The 15,562-nt window shown below is 39.7% G+C and overlaps 1 protein-coding gene across 1 annotated transcript in view; it reads left to right on the plus strand.

Moving 5' to 3' along the window:
* Positions 1–15,562, plus strand: part of THOC1 (THO complex 1) — a 1,639,837-nt gene that overhangs the window by 1,345,544 nt on the left and 278,731 nt on the right. The window contains exon 18 of the mRNA XM_044065238.1: positions 1,428–1,511. Within this exon, the coding sequence (XP_043921173.1) occupies positions 1,428–1,511 (84 nt within the window). The remainder of the gene's footprint in view (positions 1–1,427; positions 1,512–15,562) is intronic.

Here is a 15,562-nt window from a genome sequence, read left to right on the forward strand (position 1 = left end):
ACACACACACACACACACACAGATGTAGCTATAGATATAGATGTATCAGTCTATGGATATGTACACATTTACATATAATGCACACACGCACAATATCAACATGGATTTACAGCAGTGAAGTTTCTTGAAGGCCAGTGTAAGCTGATAATCAAATCTGTAAACATTGGCAGTCATGCTGTTTGCTATGTGGATTTAAACCTTGGAACATACAAATTGTCATTTGTTAGCCAAGCAGGTGAACTAGTGAGTTGGACCCTTTTCAACCATGACCCTGGCCGCAGTGCTAGAAAACCAGGTATAGTCATCAAGGAAAAGAAGACAGTAGTAGCATTGATCATTGAAATCACCACACCCAGTGACTACAGTGTCCTGAGCAGAGAGAGACATAAAGTTATAAAATATCAGGATCTGCAAGCAGAAACAAAAGCAATGTGGAAGAAAGATACCCAAATAGTTCAATAGTAGTAGGAGCAACGGGTCTTATAAAAAAAAAAAAAAAAAGAGTCTAAAATCTTATTTAGATGTGCTACCAATACATGTAAGTTCGTACGAACTGCAGAAGGAGTCATTACTGGGCACATTGCGGGTGCTGCAAAGAGCACTTTTGGCTGACATCAAAGAGTGAAACAGTATTAATTTCATGAACTTTAGTCATACTTTGACTTAGGAATGGGGTCCATTCCTGTCATGGTATTAGGAACCCAAAAGACTTTGAGAAATAAAAAAGCAAGAATAAGTGCAATTTGTATGCACATACAGATAACTTGGTATAGTCAGCCAAGCAGCATGTTTTTGGGAGGTTGAAAAGACCTGGGGTATGTGGGGAAAACCCACCCAGACACGGAGTGAATATGCAAACTCCACACTGATAATGACCATTGATAAAGAGTAATAGACCTTGATGCTGTCTGAAAGAATTATTGCTTAGCCATCGTGCAGCTCACCATCCTTTATTTGGACTTGAGTAGTAGAGGTTTCATTCTGTAGTATTTTAAAATATAATCAAATAATCAGAGAGATCATACATCTTCACCATGATGTGATATCCTGGCCTATAAAGCTGTTTTTAGGTGTATGTTATAACTTTAATCTAGGACTCCATTACTGGAGTTTGCCTATCTATTAATGAAGATTGAGTCTGAAGCAGCTCTTCCATTAAAACGGGAATTTTATTTTCACGCAGGCAAACCACGATCTCACATAGAATTATGTTTCTGTTAACTGACAGAGGATTTTGGTAGTGTAACTACATGTGCTTTTTGTTACTCAAGTGTTACAGCTCAAAGTGAAGTTACAGTTGTTTGACATTTCAATCAAAAGCCTGCAGTTTTTGCTTATTTTGTGAATGCAGCTTGAATATGTTTAAGAAGACAGATGTTGCTTACTAGATATGCATCATTTGTTATTGTACTAATTGTGTTTTTCAGAGAGTTTATGCCTAGTCTGGAAGAATTCTTTGAAGTTGCAATTGAACAAGCTGATCCAGAAAGCATGATTGAAAATGAATATAAGTGAGTAATGCCTCATACACACATCATCTAAATGTTCACTGTATGATATACAAAGTTGGGTAATACACTTACTGGGGAAGGGGATGCAGTACTTAAGTCTGTAATGCTTCTGTGACTAAAAGGGAGTATCGCAAGAGGCAGCAGGCCTGTTTCTGTGCTGCCACATTGCTGTAAGAATAGTGTTTGACCTTTAAGCCTTTAGTAGGTGAAATTGGAGCAAAGTAATAAACCCTGTAGTATTTTTAGTCGACCATCAAGCAAGTTATTGTAAACAAAATCAAAGGGTCTTGAAATAAAATCAAAAGTTAACAGCTTATTACACTAGCATGCATTTACACCCCCCCCCCTAAAACTGCTATAATGGAGATTAAGAAAATTCTGGGAGAAATAATCCGCTTTCAGCAAGGAAGATTACTTATAGTCGGAGACTGGAATTTGGTTTGCAACAGTTAAGATGTGCCTGGGGGGCCTAGAAGGGAAAATCTAACAAGGGAGGGTAAATTTTTGAAGAAATTTTCCGAGAATGTTTGGCATGGAAGATGTGAATTCATTACTAGGAGTTCATAGTGAATTTACGTATTGCTCACTGAGATAGAAAAACTGGGCTAGGTTTGATGGATCTTGTATCTCACAGGAATAAATGCATTTAGTTGAAGGTCTTGAAATGCACCCATTAACTATTTCAGATCATGCACCAATAATAACTAAAATAAAAATGCAAGGTAATAAAATAACAGTGAGACGCTGGCTCTTTCCCACCTGTCAGTTGAAAAGAGAGGAATTTAAGGAATGGGTTGTGGGATTAATTCAGGAGCTACTAGAGAAGACAGAATTATCTTCTGAAGACATAGCTAAGGAGTGGGATAAAATTAAAGTGGAGCTTAAAACTAGGTTGGAAATAAAAGAAAGGGAGATATGATTAAACAGTAACAAGAACTATTTAGAGGAATTGACAAATGTTAAAGTATTGCAAAATAAGGGGAATCTGTCCGAACAAGAAAAGGAGCAATTGCAGAAAGCTAAACAGAAAATAAGGGATTACCTCGATAATATGCATGAGTTTAGAAAGATTGCTGTTAAGCAACTGTTTTTTGATAATAATTCTAGAGCACAAAAACTTTAGCACAACTCAGGCAACAGAAAGTGGAAAGGACAGTCGCCAAGCTTAGGGAGCCTATAACAAGAGACCCTGTGGAAGTATTACAATATTTTGGAAATTTTATGGAAATGTGTATAAAGCAGAGAAATAAAGAAATTAAGAAAAGGTACAAATGGAAGCGTTTATGAAAGAATTAAATATGACAAAGTTAGAGGTAGATGAGCCTCAATTACTGACAGGCTAAGAAGGGATGAGATAGAAATGACCATGTATAACCAATCTACAGGGAAGTCCCCAGGAATAGATGGTATTCCTGTGGAAGTTTGGAAGTTAGGAGGGAAAAAATGATAAAGATCAGGAAGGTTCTATTTAACAGTATTTCAAGAGGAGAAGTACTAGCATCCTGAAAGAAGGCGGTGGTAACGGTAATACCTAAAGAGGTAAAGATCCATCAGATCCAGCTTCATGCAGGCCAATTTCAATACTAAACAATGATTATAAAGTTTCCTTGTGTGTAAAAGAATGGCAAAAGTGATACCAAAATTGATACATACGGATCAGTGTGGTTTTGTGAAGGGGAGGCAAACACTTGATAATATTAACAAAACATTAATGATCCAGAGGGGAATGTAAGAAAATACCACTTTTATTGGTGAGTCTTGATGCAGGGAAAGCATTTGACAAGGTAGACTGGGACATAATGAGCAGGGCAGTGGAAGCCTTTGCTTTCCGATGCAATTATAAGGTTGATTAGACTAATATATGAGGGATCGGAGGCACTAATTAAAGTGGGTGGAGTTCTCTCCAATAATTTCTGCTTGAGTAGAGGAACCAGGCAGGGTTGTCCACTTTCCTCTTTGTTGTTTGCACTGTATTTAGAACCATTGGTAAAGAAAATAAGGGACTCAGAAATTCAAGGATGTAATTGGTATGGTAGTCAAGAAGAGCTGGCTCTGTTTGCAGATGATATTATTTGATGCATGACAAAATGAGAAAGGGACATTAGTGTTGTGGAAAATTTTAAGACCGTTTCAGATCTTCTTGGGATACAAAATTAATGAAGCTAATACAAAGGCAATAGCGGTAAATTATGTACCCACACACTAATTGGTCCACCAATATCCTTATTTGTGGGGACGTGATAAAATGAAGTATTTAGGAGTATAGATATAGAAATTACTCTGTGGTGGCAGCTAAGGATATGTGGGAAGAGACTAAACAGAAGATAATACAAAAATTGAGAAGCTGGAAGTTTTGTTATATGGGTATGGATACTAAGATACAAGCCATTAAAATGTTTTTAGTCCCTATGCACAGGTTAGGCATACTTTTATCAACCTGAGAAGATGTTGTGGATAACAATTAAAAAAGAGTTGAAGGATTTTATGTGAGAAAGGAAGACCGCAAGGGTTAAGTGTGATAATCTGATTCTACCAATCGAACAAGGCGGACTAGGATTACCTAATTTGAGGGGGTAATTTAGAGCAACACAGTTAAGGCTATACTCGCGGTGGTGGTGCTGCAGTAGCGTTGTCGCCTCACAGTAAGACGCTGGCTGGTACGATTCTCAGCTAGAGCGTCTTCTGCGTGGAGACATGCGTGAATGGGCGTACCTTCGTTGAAGGTTGTGCGTCAGGGCTGGTAACTCGGCACATAAAAATCAACTACCAATCATTAGCGGATCGGAGTTCCGCTGTGGCGACCCCTAACTGGGAAAAGTCGAAAGACACACACACAGTTAAGGCTATGCTATAATCCAAAGTGGAAAGGAATGATGCTGACACAGGGAGGAAGCTCAAGAAATAAGGAGATACTGAGATTTTGGATGCAGACTCTTAAGGAGAACAGCCAAAAATCATACAGAGTATTATATTCATAAAATAACAGGGAGTATTCTAAGAACCAAACCAGGATGAAAATGGAGAAAAGAGATTTTGCGGATAGGGATGACTGTAGTCAGGGATATAGATAATAGGCAAGAGGGTGCTGGAATTTATTGGAGAAAACTTGCAAAGAAATCAAGTTATTGAGAGCAAATAACTAGAAAGGGAAAGGTAATAGAATGGGAAGAGGTCAAGAATATATTTGGACTGCAGGTTAGAGATTACCTTTACTCTAATATCAATCCATGATAGAGAAGGCAAAGAGAAAGAAATAGGTGGCTCCTAAATAAAAGACCAACACTGGTAGAGTTTTTCATAAAATCTAGAAAAGAAGCAGCTGTTAAAAAAGGAATAATTATTAAAGCATATAAAATATTGCATGATAATTATAAGACTCAATCAGAGAAGCTTAGGATTGGAAAGTGCGATTGGATAAGCAATTCACAGAGACAATGGGGGATATATGTATAATCTCCCAAGTATGCAACAAAGTCTAGAAGATTTAGGATCTTTGCTTGGAAGTGTTTACATAGGTATTTTTATACCCCAAGTAGACTCCAGAGAATTTTTGCTCAGGTGGATAGCAAATGTTGGAGGTGTGATGGGCAAGAAAGATGTAGCAGGGAACATATTTTTTTGGGAGTGTAATGAGCTGGCAGACTTTAAGGATTCCATGCAGACAGCTCTGTTGGAGATGCTGGTTGAGCAGATTGGGCTGACTGGGGAGATGATTTTTTGGAGTTATGAAACAGAATCGGAATTGCCTAGACATACTAAAGCCTTGCTGAGTCTAGTTGTGGTGGCTGCCAGAAAAACAGTTACTAGAAAATGGAAATCAAAGTCTAGACCAACTTTACTAGAGGTGGTGAATATAGTAACAAAGATTAAACAACTGGAACTGGGATATTTAGAAAAGGTACAGAGCAAACTACATAAAAAATGGGAATTGTGGGAACAATATATGCAGAGCAGGAACGAGGTTTAAGAGGCAGGATTTAAATAAGCCATGTAATGCTTAACTGACAATGACTGAATGGTTTATAAGTGATGTATAATGTTTCCAACTAAAGCTGTTTCTGTGGTGTCTGTGATGTAAAGTGTTTGCAACTAAAGTGGTATCATTTTGTGTGTTTTTTCATTTATATATAAATGTAAGATTGCCTTTGTCATATGTGAAAAGTTAATAAAGATGTTTGGAGAAATAAAAAGTTGACAGGTTGATTTTCATGAAAGTGGGCATAGTCAAGGTGTCATGTGAGGTTATTTTTTTTTCTTCCACTGAATAAGCTTCTGATACATTATTCAGCGGGGCATTTTTGTAGGTTTTCCTGTGGCAGAGGACCTACTGAGGCAGTGGTGATGTCCTTCCATGTCACTGTTGCATTATTCCTTATAGTAGGGATCCCCTGCCTAGGGCAGCTCGAAGTCTGGCCACTATACCAAAGCCTTTAGGTTGTAATGGGTACGCCATACATATGCTGTCCACGCATGGCATAGGGCATAGAGGTGATGTCCGGAAGTACCATCCTCAGAACTTTTTGCCACCAGTCTGAACACCATCTTCAGTTGTCTGTCTGAATGCTCGTTCGCCTGCTGGTTACCTAGCTGCTTTCAGCTAAGTGCCCCATTGGGGTTTTTGTTCTTATTGCTTTTTTGAATTCTTTTGGTTGTGGGTTTCTTGTCATCCAGAAAGGTGAAATGCCAGTGTGGGAGAACAGATTCCCCATAAAGATTGTCACAATCAATGTTTGTTTTGCTTAGATGCTTTTCATGACCATATGTCTTGTGCTGTTTGCCAGGCTTTTGTTTCTAAAATATTGCATAGTCAGCTGTCTTCTTTAGCTATTTACTTGGAAAACCAGTGTCTTAAACTGTTAGCTAAAGATGCTATGGAGGGATCTTACCTAGCCCAATGGTCAGCCATCCATGAAGAAGAATACCAAGAAAGCTTGGTCAGATTCTTTGGCTGTGCCACATTTGCCAACTTTCTCTCTGGAGGCTAATGAAACAGGAGGACTGATCGCTTTCTCATTCAAATTGCTCTGCTGCAACCGCTTCGGATTGCAGACGTCCGTTTTGGATGTTCAAGGGGAACCTCAACTGATAATTACCAAAGGGCCTTGTTCTGCCTTCCCTGCTGTGCATAGCAATTGTAATCTCCTAATCTGTAGCAAGATGTTTTGAGAAGGTTTATTTACCACCACAGTAATATTGGCAGACAGTGACTCAAGCAAAATGACACCTGTGGAGACCATTAAATAGTTTACTTCAAAAACTGTGCAGACCTTCATACAAAATGACATTCCAATAGGTCAAATAATAATGATTTGACACACTCCAGCAATAAACGTGACTGCAATGGAGTCTAACACACACACTGAAAGAAAATGGAGGAGAAGGGGTGGAGATCGCTAACAGACCTAAGTTACAGGAAAACAGCTTAGGACAAAATACAAAAAAAGTAATTTCTTAGCTGAACAGCAAATACATTAGTAGTGTGTAACGCAACAGGCCTAGGGGTGTTTCTCAGATTTTAGTAAGGGAAAGAGATGCCAACTACACTAACTGAATGCCGTAAGGGGTCAGACCCTCCTAAGATCTTTAAGGCTGATATAACCCTTAAAAAAAGAAGCAAAAAGACAAGCATATTTCTCCTGCTCCTAAAGATCTTCAGAGTGAATGGCATAACTTCACTCAAGGCCTGTTTTAACGCCTTTATGGCTCTGAAGCCTTCTGAGGGGGATTTCTGTTCCTGCTCCTCCTGGGTCTTCTACCCCTCTTTAGAGACCTAGGGAGCAAAATTCCTCTGATGACATGGAAGATTCTGATGAAGGACCCTTGATTTACTCATCCCAGATTCCTTTTCCCTTATTTTATGGTTCTGAAGAAGAGGAGTCTATTAGTTCTGAATCTCCCTTTGAGGGGATTTCTTTTAGTGATATAGTTTCCCAAATGATGGAGTTTTTTAAATGGGATTGTGCTCCGGTGTCTGAAGTTCAGAAGAGGTACTATGAGATGTCCTTTCATTTCACTGTTGCAGTATTCTTTGCAATATGATCCACTGCCAAGGGCTGCCCGATGTCCAGCCAGTATACCAAAGCCTGTAGGTTGCTAAGGGTATGCCATACATCACACGTATGCTCCCTAGGTACAGAGCAGGGCATAAAGGTGGCATCCAGATGTACCATCCTCAGAACTTCTTTGTTGCCAGTCTAAATGCCATCTTCGATCGTTGGTCTGAGCACATGCTTTGTTTTCTGGTTCACCAAGCTGTTTTTCAGATAGGTGCCCCATTGGGGTTTTGGTCTTATTTTTTTCCTTTGTATTTGTTGCTTGTGGGGTTCATGTCATCCAGAAAGGCTAAATGCCAGAGCGGAAGACAGATTCTTCATAAAGGTCATCATGAGCAGTGTTCCACGACCATATGTCTTGTTCTGTTTGCCAGGCTTTCATCCCCAAAACACTGCATAGTCTGCTTTCCTCTGATGATATATTTAGAAAACCAATGTCTTAAGCTCTTGGCAAAACATGCCATGGAAGGATCTTCCTGCTCTGAGGGTTAGCCATCCATGAAGAAGGCCAAGAAAGCTAGATCTGATTCTTCAGCTGTGCTGCCTCCACTGGACATCTCTCTTGAGGCTAGTGAAGGCCCAGATAATTGCCTTGTTCCTTTGTTGGATTCTTCTGCTGCCACCACTCGGCTTCACACACATCCCTGGAGGCCGTGCAGATGTCCGCTTTGGATGTTCAGGGGAAACCGCGGTTGATTATTACCAAAGGACCTGGGGTGTTCCTTAGATTTTGGTTGGGGAGGAGGTACTGACTACAATTATAGAGTATCTTACAGGGTCTGACCCTTCTAAATTTTACAAGGCTGACGTCCCTTTAAAGAAGAAACAAAAAAACTAAGCATGTTTCTTCTGTTCCTAAGGACTGTAAGAGTGAATGATTGAATTTTGCTCAAGGTTTGTTTAATGTCCTTATGGCTTTGAAGTCTCCTCAAGGAGTTTCTGTTCCAGCTTCCCCTTTGTCTTCTACTCCTCTTAAGAGGTCTAGGGAACAAAGTTCCTCTGAAGAGGAGGAAGATTTGAATGAGGAATCCATTGCCAGTTCTTCCCAGATTCCTTCTCCCTTAGACTGTGGTTCTGAGGAAAAGGAGTCCACTAGTCCTGACTCTCCTTTTGAGGACATCCCCTTTGGGGACACAATTTCCAGAATGATGGAATTTTTCAGATTGGATTGTGCTGAAGTTTCTGGGGTTCAGAAGAGGTATTACAAACTTCTACAAATGGATTCTCTTAAAATTTCTGTTGTTCCTACTGTACTGGCTGCCTTGATGGATGCCTTTTCTACTGAATCTCAGGCTCCTGATTACCAACATTTATCTCCTGTAAACCCTGGGGTTCACTATAAATTTCCAAAAGTCCTTCCTGACTCCTTCACAGGACTATGTATTTTTAGGATGCAGGACTCAGTCTGTTCCAATGCTGACACCCCTGCCTCCTACCAAGGCCTTAACTCTTGTTGCCTCCTTTCAATCACTTCTTCCTTTGGCCTCGGCTACAGCCGGGGAATTTCTGAGAGCTCTGAGTTTCATGGCCACCACCATTACTCTTATGCTGTAGATTTTATAGTCCCTCTTCTTCCATGCCTCAAGCTGGAATTTCAGTGGTGGATTCAGCAATTGTCAATCAATCCAGGGCTTCCTTTTCAACCTCCTCTCTCTGGAATTGTTCGCAAATGCTTCTGACATGGAATTGGGGAGCTTCCTTCATCTATCTAAAGGTGCAAGGCCTGTGGTTGCTTCAACAAATTGAAAGACCACATCAGTGTGAAAGAGATGAGAGCTTTTCTGTTGGCTCTTCAAGCCAACATTTCATCCCCTTTTCACTCCAGGGTCCCTCGAGGTACTTACAGTACCACAGTGATGTGGTATATTAACAAGCAAGGGGGGGGACAAGATAGCTCTTCAAGTATAGGAGTTAGCTAACCAGTGTCAAGTGACACTTCAAGCAGTTTACATTCCCTCAGATCAGAACATTGTGGCAGACTCTCTAAGCATGTCTGTATCACAATCCCATGAGTAGGTGCTTCACAGGGATGTGTTTCTGGACATTGTCCATCAGTGGGCTACTCCTCAAGTAGATCTGTCTCCCCTCTGAACAGACAACTTCCTCTTTTGTGTCAGAGTCCCACTCATTTTCTTGGAAGAAGATGTTTCTTTATGCCTTTGAAGGTCCTGTTCAAGATAAAACAAGATGTCCCCAAGATCTTGCTGGTGACTCCCTTTTGACCCAGACAGCATTGGCTCCCTCTTTTTCTGCACTTAGCCAAGGACAGTCATCACCAGTTACCTCAGAGGATGAACCTACTCACACACAAGAAGAGATCTCTGATCCATCCCCGCCTGTCCACTCTTCTACTGACATTGTGGGTGATAGGGTTTTTATTCTCTTCAGACATGTTTTCTGATGATGCGCTCTGGGTCCTGCAAGAGGCCACAAAAAACAATACTAGAAAATCTTATTTGCCCAAAGGGAAGAGATTATCTGTGCGTTGTCTTTCTTGTGGCCTGAGTTCACATGCTATGGATGCTCCTTTGGGTTTCTCTTATTTGTGTGACTTGCCCAATGCTGGGTTGGCATATTCTTCTGTTAAAGCCCACCTATCAGCTTTTTCTGCTTTTGACCTCTAGATTTCAGGCCAAACAGTTTCTTAAAGGCATCCTTCATTTGGCCTCCCAGGAAGCCTGTTCCTCTTTCCTGGGACCTTAATTTTGTTTTTGGAAAAGTTGACTCTGGCTCCTTTTGAGTCTGCTGCTTCAGCTTTCTTACAGCATTGTTCTTGGAAGTGTGTTCTTCTTTTAGCTTTTACTTCTGCCAGATGGGTGTATGCACTGCAAGCCCTTATGGTGGTCTCTCTTTTTTTCTGATAAGGACAAGGGTGTCTCTTCGCACTAATCCTTCTTTTATGCCGAAGGTGGTTAATGAGTTGTCTCTTACTTAGTCTATTTATTTTCCCACTTTTTTCCCTTCTCCACAATCTGCTAGTGAGAAGGTTCTTCACACCTTGGATTTGCATAGACAACTTGGATATTATTTAGACAAAACTAAAGCCATTCATAAATCTGAGCAGCTTTTTGTTTCCTTTCATTCTAGGTCTTTCAGTTTGGCTGTTTCCAAGCTAACATTTTTTTCTTGTACATCTAAAGCAATTGCTTTTTGTTGTTCCTTTAATGGGAAGAGCCCTCCTTATGTCAAGACTTACACTACTAGGGCTGCAGCCTCTTGTGGTGCTTTTTTAAAGCATTTGGATACTAATTCTGTTACTGAGACAGATACCCAGAATTCTGTGCATACTTTTACCAAGCACTATAAGTTGTATGAGATTTCTAGTGCTTGAGCTGGTTTTGCCAGAGCCATTCTTCATGGCAAGTTCAAGAGGGCTTTGCTGGCCATTCCTCCTCCCAGTCTTTGTCCTGAGCTATTGTACTCTCCCTGCTGTAAAGAATACTGCAACAGTGGTATGGAAGGACATAGTACAGTTGTGTAAATTTTTACCATAACAGTAACTCTTCACTGTTGCAGCATTTGCTCCCTGCCTCCTTCCCCTGAACCTTTTTCTTTCTGTGGATGCACGTGTTACCTACTTGTATCCCTAAACCGTCATTCCTACTGAGGCTTTTTCAGTTCTGAAAGTGGTAAATCTGGGCATCACCTTTATGCCTTACCCCGTGCACAAGGGAACATACGTTTGACGTACCCCATACCCATTACAACCTAAAGGATTTGGTATACTGTCCGGATTTTGGGCTGATCTTTGCAGGGGATCCCTACTGTAAAGAATACTACAACAGTGAAGAGAAGACCATCTACTGTTATGGTAAGATTTTACACAACTGTACTGTACTGTTAGAGTCTTGCTTTTTTTGTGGATAAGGCTACATTGGGCTTTGTCCAGTATTTAATTTAGTAAGAGTGCTGCTTCCACCTGAATGTTTTTTTACTTGTTGGTTTTGAATAATAAAAAAAAACTAATAAACTCTTTGGCTCAGACCCTCTCATAAATCCTCACCTTTTTTCTTATTGCACCTTCCACATGGTCATCATAGAAATGGCAGTGTTTATTTCTATATCCTCTTAATAATATTTTGAATTCACTCATAATTTGTGGCAGTTTAAGCTTGGTGTGCTTTTATAGTACTGTGTGAACTTTTAGTATCAGTTCTGTTTAAAATCAAAATTTCATCTTCCGCAGTAGCTTCTGCCTCTTACATTAAATCTTGAGATATATTTCATATATAGACTTATTGTCCACTTAACACTTAAACATATTGTTCACTCAGGAAGTGAACATTTGTCAAAGCATGTGTTAGAAGGTTTTATCCTGGATAGAATGTAGTATAATGCTTAATCCTTTGTTGAAATTTTCTGCGTAGCTCATTTTCAGGAAGCCTTTTCCCTAAGGTTCTTTTTTGAGCACTTGTGGGTTGTATCTCATCAAACGTCAGCACTGTGCTTTAAGAAGAAACTGCTTTCAGTGGCTTTAGACTCTTAATGCCAGTTTGCTTTTTCTTTGGATATGGATAGGGCGCAACTTCAGTGCCTTCCATGCCAAAAATGGCCAAAGAATGAGTGCATTGCACCAAAAATGAAGAAAGGTTTGTCTCCTTTTCTATTACTGATAAGCTGAAGAGTTAGTTAACTGATCATTGTGGACTTTCTCCAACCATAACCTTACTCACAAGAATAAAATTGTAGCCAGTTTACAGTAGCCAGTAGTATGATAAAAGTTCAAAGTGGTTTTAGTAAGGTGCGTGAATCCATGCACCATCAGTAAAATTAAGCCATAATTAAAATTGCATAATCATTTAAAAGTTATAGTATGTTATATACCATTGAAAATAACTTAGGTTTTTATGGACCTCTTGAAGCTAGTTGTAGGGTGTGTCCCTTACCTACTGGGGTAGGAGGTTTCAGCAACTGGGGAGCCTGGTAATACAAAGAACAATTACTAGAAATTTGCATCCACAATCTGGAAATCTCCAGCTCTCCCAGGGAAAAGGAATGCAAGGACCTAAGTGGACAGTAACTAGCCAAGAGCTCCTTGAGATATGGGGAGCCCATCTAATCTATGGTGAAATAAATTAACAGACTAAAGACGGTATAAAAGTGACTTCAGGCTCAACAGAACCAGAGTCATTTGATAGTAACTGGGAATATCTGTAAGTAACTAAGCTATGGAATTGTCAAGAGGTTGAGTAATCTGACCTGTTTGCTCTTGCATACAATTTCTTCAGAAGGATGCAAGCTTGCCCTGCAGAGTTTTGCATCTAAGCAGCAGTCACTAGCAACAACTTCATCTTCTATGGTAATTTAAAAAGGAATTTCTAATACTCAGTTTAGCCTTGTTTTAGGCACCCCCCAGGTACAGGGTGTTTGCTGTAATCAAGATGGGAAGAAGCCATGACATGCATCATGAAAGATCCTCAACAGGAGAAAGATACTTAATGAGGAAGGTGTTTATTACATACAGACAGTATGGTCTGGCAACACATGACAGCAGAATTCAGTGTGTCAGTTTATCTAAAACTATACCATGTTTTTTTGACCATTTACAAATGTAAGCTTAAACCAGTGTGAGTAGCCAATTTAAAACTGGGCAGCTTGAGTCCCTTAAAAATGGCATGATTACCACCGCCACATTTTTAGAGGTATTGAGCCTCAAATGATTGCTAGTCATCCAGTTTTGATACATTCCTGGTCATCAGCTTAAGAATTCATAGTAGATTTATCCTGAGAAAAGGAAAGAGAATTGTAAATCATCAGCATTACAGTGATAGTATGATGTCCTCCTATTTCACTGTTGTAGCATTCTTTACAATAGGGATCCCCTGCCAAGGGCGGCCTGACATCCGGCCAGTATACCAAAGCCTTTAGGTTGCTTTAAGGTATGCTGTACATCACACACATGCTTCACACATAGCATAGGACATAACAGTGATGTCCAAATGTATCATTCTCAGTACTGGGAGCCACAGTAGTAATGCCAGTCCTTCTTTATGCCCATTTTTTTCCCTTCTCCACAATCTGCTAGTAAAAAGGTGCTGCACACTTTGAACGTGCTTAGACAACTCAGATTTTATTTGGATAAGACTAGGACTTTTCGTAAATCTGATCAGCTCTTTGTTTACTTTCATCCGGGATCATTAGGTCTGGCTGTTTCCAAGCAAACTATTTCTTCATGAATTTCTAAAGCCATTTCTTTTTTGTTGTGCCTTCCATGGCAAGATCCTTTCTTCTTCTTCTGTTAAGGCTCGTTCTACTAGACTGTGGCTTCTTCTTGTGCTTTTTTTCAAGGGTTTGGATACTAGGCCTATTTTTATTTTAAACAAGAAACATCTTTATCATGTATGGCATATGACAATATGACATAGGCCATTTTGCAATTATATATATATATATATATATATATATATATATATATATATATATAGAGAGAGAGAGAGAGAGAGCAGTATAACAGTAAACTATAGTGACACAATCTCATGCATCACTTTTAAAATATCCAGTCATTGTTAGTCAGCCATTACATAGCTCATTCAAATCTTGCTTACTTTTAAACCTCGTTCCTCCTCTGCATGTATTGATCCCACAGTTCCCATTTGTTTTCCTATGTACTTTGCTTGTACTGTTTTCTAAAGATCCCTCCATTTGTTTTAACTCTGTTACTATCTTAACTAGTAATGTTTTTTCGGCTTTTCCTGGTTAGGGGTCGCCACAGCGGAACTCCGGTCCGCTAATGACTGGCAGTGGATTTTTACAGTGCCGAGTTGCCAGCCCGACGCCCAGCCTTCAAAAAAGGCACACCCATTCACGCACGCACCTACCTGTATGTCTTTAACTTCACTCTACCGCGGGGAGGACATGTAGACTCCACACAGAAGGTGCTCCAGCCGAGAATCGAACTGGAGAACCTCTTGCTGTGAGGCAACAACACTAACCACTGCACCACCGCGGCCTTTCTGTTACTATCTTAACTACTTCTAGTAAAGTTGGTTTAGACTTTGATTTCCATTTTCTAGTAATTGTTTTTTAATTAGACTCAGCGAGGCATTACTATGTCTAGGCAATTTACGAGTTTGTATCATATCTCAAAAAAATCATTTCCCTAGTCAACTTGCTCACCAAGTATCTCCAACAGAGCAGTCTGCATGGAATCCTTAAAGTCTACCAATTCATTACACTCCCAGAAAATATGTTCCCAGTTACCTCTTTCTGCCCCATCACACCTCCACATTTGCTGTCTACCTTAGGAAAAATTCTTTATAAAGTCATTTTGGGGTATAGAAATACCTGAGTAAGCACTTACAGGCAAAGATTCGAAATTGTCTCGATTTTGTTGCATATTTGGGAGTCATACATATATCCCCCATTGTTTCTTTGTGACTTGCTTATCTAATCTCTCTTCCCAGTCCTTCCTAAACTCCTCTGTTTGATTCTTACAGTTAATCGTGCAATATTTTTTATGCTCCACTAATTGTTCCTTTTTTAGTTGCAACTTCTGTTCTAGATTCTACTAAAAATTCTATCAGTGCTGGTATTTTGTTTAGGACCCCCTCCCCTATTTTTTTCTCTTTGGCTGTACTCTGATATCAATCCTTGATATGGAAGGCAATCTTTAGCTTGCAGTTCAAATAAATTCTTGTCATGCTCCAATTCTGTTACCTTTCCCTCTAGTTTATTTGCTCCCAGTACCTTGGTTCCTTTCCCAGTTTTCTCCAATAAATTCTGGCCCCCTCTTGCCTATTGTCTGTTCATAATTGCAGTTATCCCTATTGTCAGAATCTCCTTTGTCCATTCCTGTGTTGGCTTAGTTCTTAAAAGGTCTTCTGCTACTTTATGAATATTATATTTTGTATGATTATTGTTGTTGTTCTTAAAGGTTTGCATCCAAAATCCCAGTCTCTTTCTGTTACTTGAGCTTTCCCCCTGTTTCATCATATCTCTTTCCACTTTGAATTATAGATCTGATGTTGTTAATCTTCATTCATTCCTTACTGATGGGTG

Source organism: Protopterus annectens, chromosome 3.part0 (assembly GCF_019279795.1).
Source record: "Protopterus annectens isolate FY-2018-M chromosome 3.part0, PAN1.0, whole genome shotgun sequence".
In the NCBI taxonomy this organism is placed as follows: domain Eukaryota; kingdom Metazoa; phylum Chordata; order Ceratodontiformes; family Protopteridae; genus Protopterus; species Protopterus annectens.